A 12,173-nucleotide genomic window follows, 5' to 3' on the forward strand; every position below is an offset into this window, starting at 1 on the left:
GAGGCTTAACAATCATTTTGTTTCTTACAATTGGTTAATCCAGATTGGTTAATAATTAGACCAGATTATTCATTGTGCTACAAATTAATTGAATTTAGAAATTGAATTATGAAATATAGAAATTAGAAATTAGAAATTGTATTATGATAAACAATACTAGGTTTAGGTTTACAAATCTAAAACCATGAAAAAAACAAACTAAGGTTCAAGAAGAGTTCAAGTTAATGTCCATGGCAGAGGAGGTTCTACAGTCAGATGGAGTGGCAGCCCCAGTCTGGTTTGTCATGTCAGCCCCAGCCTGGTTTGTCATGTCAGCCTCAGCCTGGTTTGTCTCTCTCGGCGCAGCTTGGTTTCCAGATCGAAACCTTGCAGCAAACTCTGGATCTTTCTCAGCAAATTAATCCAAATAAGCTTGCAAGCAATTTACCTTCTCATTACTCTCCTGAAGAAGAGCTCCTGTTGCTGCTAGCTTTTCCTTAAGCACCACCGGATCATCATCAGATGGAGCAGGAGGTGCACCAGTATGGGCTGCAGACGCCTCAGCTTGCAAAGAACCAGCTCTCACCTGTTTTCTCAGACTAAAGGAGATAATATTGATCATCCACTGAACTTGGACAAACAACATTAAATAATCAGAGGAAAAGAAGAAAGGAAACTTACATGTTTTCGAGCACGGGCTTTAAAAGATGTCTGGCCAGAGCGGTGTTTATATATACCAGTGCCATCTGGATCATGATATCGAGCATTCCGACTGTTGATACTCTTAGCTTCAGTTTTGGGATCACTCCAGTACCGAACAAGGCCAGCCCAAACAGTTGGATCAAGCCAGCGCGGCATAGCCTCATCACCCTTTGCCCTCCACTTTGCCTTCCATCTACTCACTTGGTCACTCATTCTATCCTTCAACTTCTTTTCAAATTCAACCTTAACTCTTCCGTTAATTGATCGATCCCAGTTGTATGTTTGCTTCCATAGAAAGAAATAACTAATCAGAACTTGTTTGCTACTTATAAAAACGTAAACACACATCTAAACAAGTTTAACTTACAGCAAAGGTTTCAAACCACCGTTTAAGTACTGTATCTGGAGTCTGAGACCAATTGGCATGAGGTTCTTTGAAATCTCTTTCAAAGATACTACGGACAGTAGCAGCCACACATGGATCATCATCAAACCTGCAAAATAAAACCACAACACATAGAATTATGAAATTACTAACAAAATCTAACTAATATTGAAAGAGATTTCAAATACTTACCAAAGAGTTCCTGGGGGACGCTTCGGATCTAATTTCTTCAAATGTGCACGACCCGGACTGACGAGTAAATCTTCTAACGTAAGATCGTTGAGCCTCGAACATTGAGGCTCTTCTCTTGCACTCGTAGGTGTCGAAGGAGACTGACTTTGTTGAGGCGTACCATTGGACGGATGTGACCCGATGGGAGGAGAACTTCCACTGGCAGTCTGGGTTTCAGAATCACGCCTTGAATGGCCTCCGACCCCTGATGTGGTACCATGCGAGCTGTTACCAGGACTTGGCATTTGCATTCCTTGCTGAGAGAGAAACTTGGTGTAATCGTTTCCAGAAAACATCTGCAAGCATAAACACGAAAGAACAAACATCAAAAAGTATCAACTGAACAAAAGCAATATCAAAGAGTTTTCTGTGTATTGATGTTGAAAACAATCGATTAGATATATAGAGAAATCTAAACTAGCTAAAACTCAAAAACCAGACATAGCCAGCAATAACCGGTGTGTAACCCATACTCTAAAAACTTACACAATCTAAGCGAGAAATAAAGGGATTAAGGATAATACCTTGCATAAATCAACTTTGGGGAGAACACAGAGGAGAAGAATGTGAGAACAGAGGAGAAGACAGTGAGAACAGAGGAGAAGACGGTGAGAACAGAGGAGAAGAAGACGATTAGGGTTAATCGGATAAATCAGAAGAAAAGAAGAAGATTAAGGTCGCCGGAGAGGAAGTAATCGGGAAAAACAGAGGCAAGTCGGGGAAGAGGAGAAGACGAAGAGACAAATAGACAAGGGTTTTTGCGGCTAGGTTTGAGCTTTGCTCAAACGAGGGCATCGCAGTATATATAGACAATTATACACGTCGCAATTACCTAGCAATTTTGCTAGGGAAAACCTAGGCCTTCACGGCCCAATAGGTCCAATAGGCCCATTAGACCCCTCGCATTATGGAAGACCATTATTTAAAAGCATCTCGTAACTTCCTCGCACTATTGCTAGAGAATAGCTAGGTATACCTAAACAACGTAGCACATCCCTTAAATTTGTTTTTAAAAAAAACACAAATACAACTTAAAAAACGAAAACACTAATTCATCATCATAAAGGTTTTTTTCATCACTTAATCAAGTCACTAGTTAAACAAAAACACTTATTCAAATATTTAAAATTTGTTTTTTAAAAAAAACAGTACACTTATTAATTAATAACATAAATCCATTTTAACAAAAACACTTATTCAAAACTTTAAAATTGTTTTTTAAAAAAAATACACTTATTAATAACACAAATTCATTATAACAAAAACACTTATTCAAATCTTTAATATTTGTTTTTAAAAAACAATACACTTATTAATAACATAAATCCATTATAACAAAAAAAAAACACTTATTGATCATCAAATTCATTTTCTTCACCGCTAGACTTTTCATTTTCCTCATCAGATTCTACACCATCATCGGATTCATCAAATTCGTCAACCTCTTCCTCCTCTTCAGAACCATCGTTAACGTCCTCAACTTCCCTATTTTTCCGATCAATGTAAACAACATCATCTGTTGATATGTTTGGTATAGAGACTTCACCCGCTCTTTCTTGTTGTAGAACCACATCATCAACTAACCCGATTATACGACCTCTTGGATTCACTTTAATCACTGATAACCACATTTCACGTCTTTGTCGCAAACGAGGATAGGATAGAAAACTCACTTGCTCTTCTTGTGATGCTAGGATGAAAGGATCAAATCTTCCATAGCTTCGGTTTGCGTTAACATCGACGACCCCAAAGTTATTTGCTCGCATGCCTCGACCCACAGTTGGATCATACCAATCACACTTGAAAAGTATGCATTTCAGATTCAAAAGACCGGGGTATTCAACTTCCAATATTTGTTGCAAAATACCATAGAATTCGCTATCACCAGCTTTTACTGAGATTCCGTAATTTGCTGTACCTCTTCGAATTCCATCATTATACGTATGAAACGTATAACCGCGAGTAAAGTACATCGGAGCCGTAGTGATCTTCGATCTTGGTTCTTGAACAATCTCATGCAACCAAAGAGGCAAGGGTTCATTTCCACATCCATTTTGAACCTATTCAAATTCATGCATCGTTATATTAGTATGTAAAAGTCATGTATATATATCGTTACATTATTATACTTACGTAATACTTCAACCATCCAGCAAAATCGCGGACCTTGTAAGATTCATAATCTTTTTCTTCTAAATTGGGAAAGGCTTCACGGATCTGCGAATCAAATATCCTACACTCAAAATTATGGTAAGTTATTAGTTTAAAGTCCACGAAAAAGTTTAAATACACAAAACTAAAAAATCAATATGAAATAAAATCCAAATGTTATACCTCTCGAAAGATTGGATGTAATCCAAATTACGCAAGATGTAATTGTGAGCTGCTCGACAATAGGCATGATCTTCCCACCAAACTTCTTTCAACCTTCCAGCAAGTCTACCTATCTGTGCGAAGACATCCGGGACATCAGGAACGTTATAGGTTGGTGCAACACCTCCATCGTCATATCGTCGAGGACGAGTTTTTTTTGTTCTCACGGTAGGGCTAAAGTAATAAGATGTAAAATGGGAAGTTTCCTCTGTTAGACTTCCGGCGACTATCGATCCCTCAACTCTTGCAAGATTTTTCGCCTTTCCTTTCAGAGATTTCATAAACCGCTCAAACGGATACATCCATCGAAATTGCACAGGCCCACCAAGAGCTGCTTCATGTGGTAGATGGATTGGGAGATGTTCCATCACATCAAAAAATGAAGGTGGAAATATTTTCTCCAAGTTGCAAATCAACACCGGGATATTATCATCTAACTGCTGAATGCTGTCCCAAGACAATGTTCGGGTGCATAGGTCCCTGAAAAATGCTCTGATACCTACGAAGGTTTTGTAAAACGAGTTAATAAGTTAATCAAATAATATAATTAGTTAATCATACGTAAAATATATCACTACTACATAAAAGAATTAAATAAGTATACTATTATTACCCGCAATAGCTTCATGAACATGTGTTGGCAGAAGCTCAAGAAATACAAATGGCAGTAACCGCTGCATGAAGACATGACAATCGTGGCTCTACATACCTGAGAATTTTTGCCCTTGTTTTACACATCTAGAAAATTTAGAAACATATCCATCTGGGAACTTCACTTCTGATGTAATCCACTCGAACAACGCCTTCTTAGCATCTGCGGTCAATCGAAAGTTGGATACTGGCATTTTTCCATTTCTCGTAAGATGCAACTCGACCCTTGCACAACCTGGATGTGAGAAGATCTTTCCAATACGGAAGCTCCCTGAAAATACTCTGTTTGTGCCAATTATGAGTGCAGGTGTATCCGTCTGGCATATTCGCTGGGGTGTGCCAATTACCTCCAACTTTACATGTCTCCTGAGCACCATAATAATCGATTTGTTCTAGCAAATAATTGCCAGAAACATAGCTCGGTGGAGGAACACGCACAACTTTATTCTTTCTAAACCACTTCTTATTCTTTCGGTACGGATGATGCAAAGGGAGAAACCGACGATGACAATCAAACCAACATGGTTTTCGTCCATTCTTCAACTGAAACGCATCAGTTCGCTCCATACAATATGGACATGATAATCTTCCATGAGTTGTCCACCCAGATAACATTCCGTATGCAGGGAAGTCACTAATCGTCCACATTAGCACTGCCCGCATATTGAAGTTTTGTTTCTTCGAGTAATCAAACGTTTGAACCCCTTCGTACCACAACTGCTTCAGCTCATGAATCAGAGGTTGCAAGAATATATCGAGAGCTCTCTTCGGATGCTTAGGCCCTGGCACTAAAATACTCAACCATAGAAATTCGCTTTGCATACACATATCTGGAGGAAGATTGTATGACGTTAAGATAACAGGCCACAAAGAATATTGCCTCCCAGACATACCAAATAGGCTGAATCCATCTGTACACTACAAGAAAACAGGCAAACTGCGACTACAACAATAGTCGCGCAATAGTCGCTATGTCATAATGTACGACTATATGACGACTAAAACGTGTAGTCGCGTTTTGGTAGTCGCTAAACAATGTAGTCGTATTATAGTCGCAATTTAACGACTATAATACGACTATTATGAACAGTCACAACATAGTCGCTATATAGTAGGAAAATTTACTGACTTATTGGCGACTAAGTTACGACTGAATCACAAGAACTACGAGTTGGCTCAGTGTAGTCGTAATTTAGTCGTGGTGTTTTGCTGACTATTTTGTGACTATATGACGACGAATAGGCGATTATATCGCGATTGTTGTGAATAGTCACTAATTAGTCGCTAAATATAGTGACTATTGAGCGACTGCTTTGTGACTATGTTACGACTATTTGGCGACTAGTCGAAAGCTGTATTTATACGAATATTGTTGTATTTGGTTCGTATTTGAAATGGTTGTATTTGGTTCCTGTTGTTGTTTTTGGTTCCTATTTGTTATGTACATAAACTTAACATTCATAAACTATTCAATCCAAAAACATTCATAAACTATTAAATCCAAAAACATTCATTATAACATTAGATAAGGAAAGAGTACATGGTACATGTTAACAAAACACAAAATCCAGATAACATCAAGTTCATGTATCTACACTACAGATACAAAATCCAACAGATAAAGGAAAGTGAAAATGAGTTCAAGAGGGAAGATAGCTGAGAATTAGAGAGAGTAACCTAAAGTGGAGATGGAGTAGTAGGTTGAGCTGGTTGGTGAACACTGGTTGAGGAAGGTTGTGCTACTGCAGCTGATTTGGAAGCCATAAAATCCAAGAAGCGCGGATCATTTTCTCGAAGATATTCTGCTACCATGGTCAAGTGTTCAATCTGGCCCTTTTGCTCAGCCATAGCTCGGGAATGCTCAGCCACAGCTCGGGCTTGCTCAGCTTCACGGGCAACCGCTTCTGCATCACGCTTAGCATTGTAAGCAACTTGCTCCTCGATCTTGCGTTGAGCTTCTTTCAGTTGCTCCTCCAATGCCAAAAACGATGTAGAGTTGCCTGGTTGATTCAGCTTGCCATTGACTAGACTGTCCTTAAGGCTTCCAACTCCATAAGGAATGCCTCGAGAATCCATCTCCGTAGACTATGAAAGTAAGATAAAACCAGAAAGTTAGTCTTTGTGAGTATAAAAAAGTAAACACAGAGTAACCAGAGGGAAAAATGTGAGTTAACCTGAAGAAAGATGGTCGTCATCTCGTCTACTGTGAGCTCCCGAGGTGGTGAAGCGGCATCTGAAAGAGCTGAAGTATCTGCCTGAAGCTCAGCCAACTTATCTTGCACGTTCTTCTCATAAGTTTCACCAACTTTCCCCGCCTTTCGATCGACATACGAACCATCTGGCTTTGTATGAGTCTTGACGAAGGTGTAAGATAACATTTAAACTGAAGCAAGTAAACTTACCATTTCATATTGGATTTGTTGAAACGACTTAGGCCCTGAGAAGTGGACGTGAGGACCAAGACCCTTTCGGTCAGACATACGTGCAGAGGAGTAGGTTTGACTCCTTTGTTGTGCTTCTTCAGTGTCCCAGTAAGCGACCATAACATCCCAGATGGTGTCTACGATCCAACTTGGTTGCTCTCGAGTAGTCCTCACAGTGCTAATCATGTCTTTCAACCGGCGTTGACATATCAACTCAAATTGCTCTTGCACTTGGCCTGTTATCAAGGGATCCCATGTGTGAGTTTTCTACAAAACAAAGATAAGAGAATGATGTTAGACTTGTTAGTGAAACAATATAAAAGTAAATATGTGAAGGCTATATAAGGAAGAACAAAAACCATACAGCAAACTCGATGAAGTATCTATCTCTTCTGTCCTGAGGCACACAAGACCAGTTATAAAAGAGTCCATCAAATTTGTTAGTCAAGACTTTAACAACCTTCTTAACTAGTTTCGGGTTCCGAGTAAACCTGCAAGCACATGAAATATCAAACCAAAAGTAGGAGCCAGAGTAAACATTGTGAATTCAATCAAAACAGAGCAGCGAGATTGAGTGAGATCAAACTAGAAATTGTAAACATTGTAATTCAATCAAAACAGAGAAGTGAGATTGACTGAAATCAAACTAGAAATTGTGAATAATCAAAAACAGATACTACATTCTACACTCTATACATCACTACGTACACTTTAAATTAAGAGATTCCTCATTACTTGTTAAGACAACACTAAACAATTTCAATCGTCAAGTCCTTAGACAAACACCAAGACTAATTTTGGTTTATAAGACCAATTCATCTAACAAAACCTTAGACAAACACCAGGACAAATTTCTGGTTTCTAAGACTAATTCACCTAACAAAACCTTAGACAAACACCACGACTAATTTCTTAGACAAACAACAAGACTAATTTGTGGTTTCTAAGACCAATTAACAGAGAACTTGAACAACACCAACATGCACAACAAGATTGTAAAAGGCAAGTGTCATACCATGTTGTGTTCGGCAAATCTTTGATTGACAGGACCGTTGTATACAAGTGTCTATCCGGAATAGCTAGGAGAGCATTGAGAGCTCGGGCTGTGTTCTCCTGGAGTTCTGGCAAGACTCGAGGACAATCCTCCTGGAAGTTGTTGCCTTGCGAAGAGTTTTGCCTTCGATGCCCTGGAGCTTGAGAGTGTTGCCTTTCATCCCCTGGAGCTTGAGAGTGTTGCCTTTGATGCCCTGGAGCTTGAGAGTGTACTTCTGCAGACGTCGGAGTCGCGGCATCAACTTCTTCAGTTCCGCCGCTCTGGAAAAGATGTTGTGGTGGTGGATAATTCCGGACTTGTTGTGCGGACGTTGCCTGTTGTCGATGAACTGGTCCTTCTTCCGCTGGAGATTGAGTCGGAGGGACTTGAACTGGTGGGGTGAAATTATACTGGCTTGGTAGATTGGTCGGTCTTTTGGTTGCAGAAGTCGACCCTCCAGCTCTCTGAGAAACGTTGGGAACATTTTTCCTCTTACGTCCTCGTCCGGCCTTAGTTTCTCGAGGCATCGTTTCGTCTTGATGGAAGAAAGAAGAGACTGAGTCGAAGAAGAAAATTGAGTGAGAGGAAGAAGATGGAACTGGAAGAAGATGAGATCGAATGAGAGGAAGAAGAAGATTGAGTCGAAGAAGAAGATTGACTCGAAGAAGAAGAAGATTGAATCGAAGAAGAAAACGATTGAGTCGAAGAAGAAGAGAGATTGTTTGGTCGATCGGCGTTTAGGGTTTCTGTTTTAGGTGTAAGTGTTTCAAAGAGCAAAACGCAGAGTGTTGGAGCTGGGCCGTAAATTTCAAAAGCCCAATACTAATTAGTCGCCAAATAGTCGTTTTATTGGATATGGGCTTTAATTTTGCGAAAGCCCAATCACATTTAGTCGCTTCATAGTCATCCTGTAGTCGCTATTATTTTACACACTTTATTAGATAATAATATGTTACAAACATATAATACAACACATTAGTACACAATATAAACAATACAAAAATACAAAAATATACATATCTTACCTTAGACTAAAATTAATTAGTATGGTTCTTCGTCATCTTCTTCTTCGTCATCAGAAGATGATAAATTACAACGGAATTCATCTTCAGGATCCGCATCTTCGATATCGTAATCAAGGTTTATTGGATTTTCTTCTTCTACCAAATTGTCTACTATAAGATCTTCAATATTAGTGATCATAACAGCGTCATCATTTTATGTTTGTAGAAGAGTGGGTTCATCATTATTTTCATATGATCCTGATATGTTTCCCCTCGGATTGAGTTTTAGAACATTTAGCCATAAGTGCTTTGGTTTTTTGGTGTATGGATATGGAATATAACAAACTTGATTCGCTTGAGAGGCTGTCATGTATATATATAAATTAGAAATATATATTAAAAAAACTATATATATATATATATATATAATTTGTACTTACCTAGAATAAATGGTTCGTATTTGTTGTATATGTACACCTACCACAAACGAAAAACGTGTTTTACCGAACTTAAACGACGGCTATACTAGTCGGCATTAAGTCGTTATTTATACGATCCGCCGATTTAGTCGGAGGGTAGTCGCTAATGAGCGACTACTAGCTGACTAGTGGACGACAAACTTGGGTAGTCGCTGCATAGTCGTCAAAACAACGACTAAAATATATCATCGTGAACTGGTCGCAAATTACCGACTAGTCGACGACTAATTACCGACCTACAATATATAGTCGCCCATTAGTCGTTAATATCCGACTACGTGACGACCAGTTCTTGTAGTCGCTACTGACCGACTATTTAACGACTACGGAAAATATTGTCGGTATGTAGTCGCTACTGAGTTGTCTTATAGCCGCTAAATAAGCGACTATAGATATAGTCGGTAATCGTAGTCGCATTTTGCCTGTTTTCTTGTAGTGGTACACAAACCAAGATAAACATTCCTACACTCTTGAGCAAAGTCAAGATATACCGTTTGAAATTGTTTCCACGCCTTTGCATCTGAGGGATGTGTAATTTCTCCATTTGCAGTAGAATGTTCTGCATGCCACCTCATTGCTGCTGCAGTCCTCTTTGATTGGTATAAGCGTTTTAATCTATCAGTGATTGGCAAATACCACATACGTTTGTATGGAACTCGCGTCCTTCCTTGAGTATCCTGATATCTCGGCTTCCCGCAAAACCGACATTCCGGCAACTTTTCATCATCTTTCCAGAAAATCATGCAGTAGTCAACGCATACATCAATCATTTCAGATGGTAACCCAAGACCTGAAACCAACTTTTGGATTTCATAGTAATTCTCAGCCGATAAATTATCTTCTGGCAAATATTTTTTGATTAACTCAGCCCATGAATCCATGCAAATTTCACTTAAGTTATTATCAGCTTTAATTGTCATCATCCTAGATGCCAATGATAACTTAGAATGCCCTTCTCTACATCCATCGTAGATAGGTTGATTTGCAGCATCTAACATATCATAAAAACGTTTCGCATCTACGTTGGGTTCTTCTGTACTACTCTCAGCAAAAGCAGGATTACTTTCAGGAAATGCATCATTAACCATATCATAGAATCTATTTTCTAGGTTAAACCCATGAAAACCAAATTGATCATATTCTTGATGCCCATAATTTTCATAATTACTAGGTTGACCAACAACATTATGCGTACTACTTCCAGCATTATCGCTACAACCCTCTCCATGACGAAACCATACATAATATTTAAGCATAAACCCTCTATTATAAAGATGTTTCTTCACTAGATTAAACTCCAAGTATTTTTCATTTACGCACTTACGACATGGACAGAAAATTGTACCGTTATCACGAGCAAAAGGTTGGTTTGTTGCTTGGTACATGAACCCCCGTAAAACCATCGCAAAATTCTCTCGTCACATCACCGGTCTCCGGATCTCTATAATTGTACATCCATCGTCGTATTGTGTATATCTCATGCTCTCTGCTTCCAGCCATTTTTTCAAATGGCTCACTTTGGAGAACTTTTTCTTTCTAGAATAGCTTTGTGTTTTGCAAATGTTTGAGTTATGATTTCAGTTCAACATGGATTTGCTATTTATAGGGGAAAAAAACGAGTGCTATGGAGTTGCTAGGGAAGATTGCGAGGCTCTTACAAGGGAAAGAGTGTTGTCTCACAATTTCCAACAAATCTGCGAACTATATCCCGACAACAATGTCAAACGATGTAAAAAGTTTTCGCCTAACTTTCGCTACGGAATTGCTAGATATTTGCTAGACGTTTGCGAGAGAAAGAGAATCTTGCCTCACAATTTCCAACTCAAGTTAGAACTTTATCCCGACAACTCTGTCAAAGTCATTTAAAATGTTTTCGCCTAACTTTGCTACGAACTTGCTAGGGAGCATGCTAGGCAATTGCAACCAACTCGCGAGGGATTTATCCAGTTTTCGACAACATCTGCCATTTCATTTAATAAGTTTGTTGCCTAGTTATTATCTCGCAATTTAGCTACTACCTTGCGAGGGAGTTTTGGGACCTAGCAAAGCGGTTGCAAGCTCCTCGCAATAGTGCGAGGATCTGTTCCCTAGAAAATTTGCGAGTATTCTACGAGGCGCGTCGTGTTGCTCGCAAAACTCTAGTTATAACGTCGCAAATTTGCTAGGCATTATTTCCCTAGCATATTTCCCTCGCAATACGCGTGTTTTCTTGTAGTGTTAGCCCATTTGGGACCAAATTTCAACGTCATACTCCACACTTCTAAACACTCTTCATGCATCTCTAGCACTTGTAATCAATCAAATTCATTGTATTCTAACATACTCTAATCCCAAACAAAACTAGACAAGCCATTTAATGCTTCAAAGCAATGTTTGTGTGTTATTAGCCCATTGTGGACTAAATTTCAACAAGTCTTTCTACACACTTCTAAACACTCTTCATGCATCTCTACCACTTGAAATCAATCAAATTCATTGTATTATAACATATTCTAACCCCAAACAACACTAGAAAATAAATTTAGGGGTTCAACGCAATATTTCTGAGTTCATATCTTATTTGGAACAAAATTTTAACAAGTTTTTCTCAACATTTCTAAACACTTTTCATGCATCTCTAGCACTTGTAATTAATCAAATTTATTGCATTCTAATATATTCTAACCCAAACAACACTAGACAAGCCATGGAATGTTTCAAAGCAATGTTTGTGGGTTCTTAGCCCATTGTGGACCAAATTTCAGCAAGTCATTCTCCTCACTTCTAAACACTCTTCATGCATCTCTAGCACTTTTAATCACTCAAATTTATTGTGTTCTACCATATTCTAACCCCAAACAATACTAGAAAATAAATTTAGTGGTTCAACGCAATGTTTATGAGTTCTTACCTCATTTGGGACCAAATTTCAAG

At 38.7% G+C, this 12,173-nt stretch overlaps 2 protein-coding genes and 1 pseudogene across 2 annotated transcripts; all 3 read right to left on the bottom strand.

Moving 5' to 3' along the window:
* Positions 1-227: 227 nt before the first annotated feature.
* On the bottom strand, positions 228-1,975 carry LOC111831520 (annotated as a pseudogene).
* A 227-nt stretch (positions 1,976-2,202) lies between these two features.
* LOC111831551 lies at positions 2,203-4,984 on the bottom strand. The gene is made up of 7 exons (XM_023786188.1): positions 4,669-4,984; positions 4,405-4,484; positions 4,284-4,344; positions 3,632-4,169; positions 3,431-3,530; positions 2,676-3,357; positions 2,203-2,273 (listed from the first exon to the last, which is right to left on the bottom strand). Exons 1-7 carry the CDS (start codon positions 4,982-4,984, stop codon positions 2,203-2,205), a joined length of 1,848 nt encoding a protein of 615 aa, XP_023641956.1.
* Positions 4,985-6,699: 1,715 nt separating this feature from the next.
* Positions 6,700-8,304, bottom strand: LOC111831509. Its single transcript, XM_023786118.1, has 3 exons — positions 7,760-8,304; positions 7,109-7,235; positions 6,700-7,011 (listed from the first exon to the last, which is right to left on the bottom strand). Exons 1-3 carry the CDS (start codon positions 8,302-8,304, stop codon positions 6,700-6,702), a joined length of 984 nt encoding a protein of 327 aa, XP_023641886.1.
* Between the last annotated feature and the right edge of the window lie 3,869 nt (positions 8,305-12,173).

This window comes from Capsella rubella, unplaced genomic scaffold (assembly GCF_000375325.1).
Source record: "Capsella rubella cultivar Monte Gargano unplaced genomic scaffold, Caprub1_0 scaffold_92, whole genome shotgun sequence".
Taxonomy (NCBI): domain Eukaryota; kingdom Viridiplantae; phylum Streptophyta; class Magnoliopsida; order Brassicales; family Brassicaceae; genus Capsella; species Capsella rubella.

Bases quoted from the DNA above. Each gene is read 5' to 3' on its own strand.
- LOC111831509 (XM_023786118.1), bottom strand. From the start codon at position 8,304: ATGCCTCGAGAAACTAAGGCCGGACGAGGACGTAAGAGGAAAAATGTT. The intron at 7,236-7,759 runs GTATGACACTTG...ATGTGCTTGCAG, and splicing joins GATTTGCCGAACACAACATG to GTTTACTCGGAACCCGAAAC. The intron at 7,012-7,108 runs GTATGGTTTTTG...TTTGTTTTGTAG, and splicing joins GATACTTCATCGAGTTTGCT to AAAACTCACACATGGGATCC.
- LOC111831551 (XM_023786188.1), bottom strand. From the start codon at position 4,984: ATGCGGGCAGTGCTAATGTGGACGATTAGTGACTTCCCTGCATACGGA. The intron at 4,345-4,404 runs GTAAAACAAGGG...GTCTTCATGCAG, and splicing joins TTTCTAAATTTTCTAGATGT to CGGTTACTGCCATTTGTATT. The intron at 2,274-2,675 runs GTGAAGAAAATG...TACGTTGTTTAG, and splicing joins GGAAAATGAAAAGTCTAGCG to GTATACCTAGCTATTCTCTA.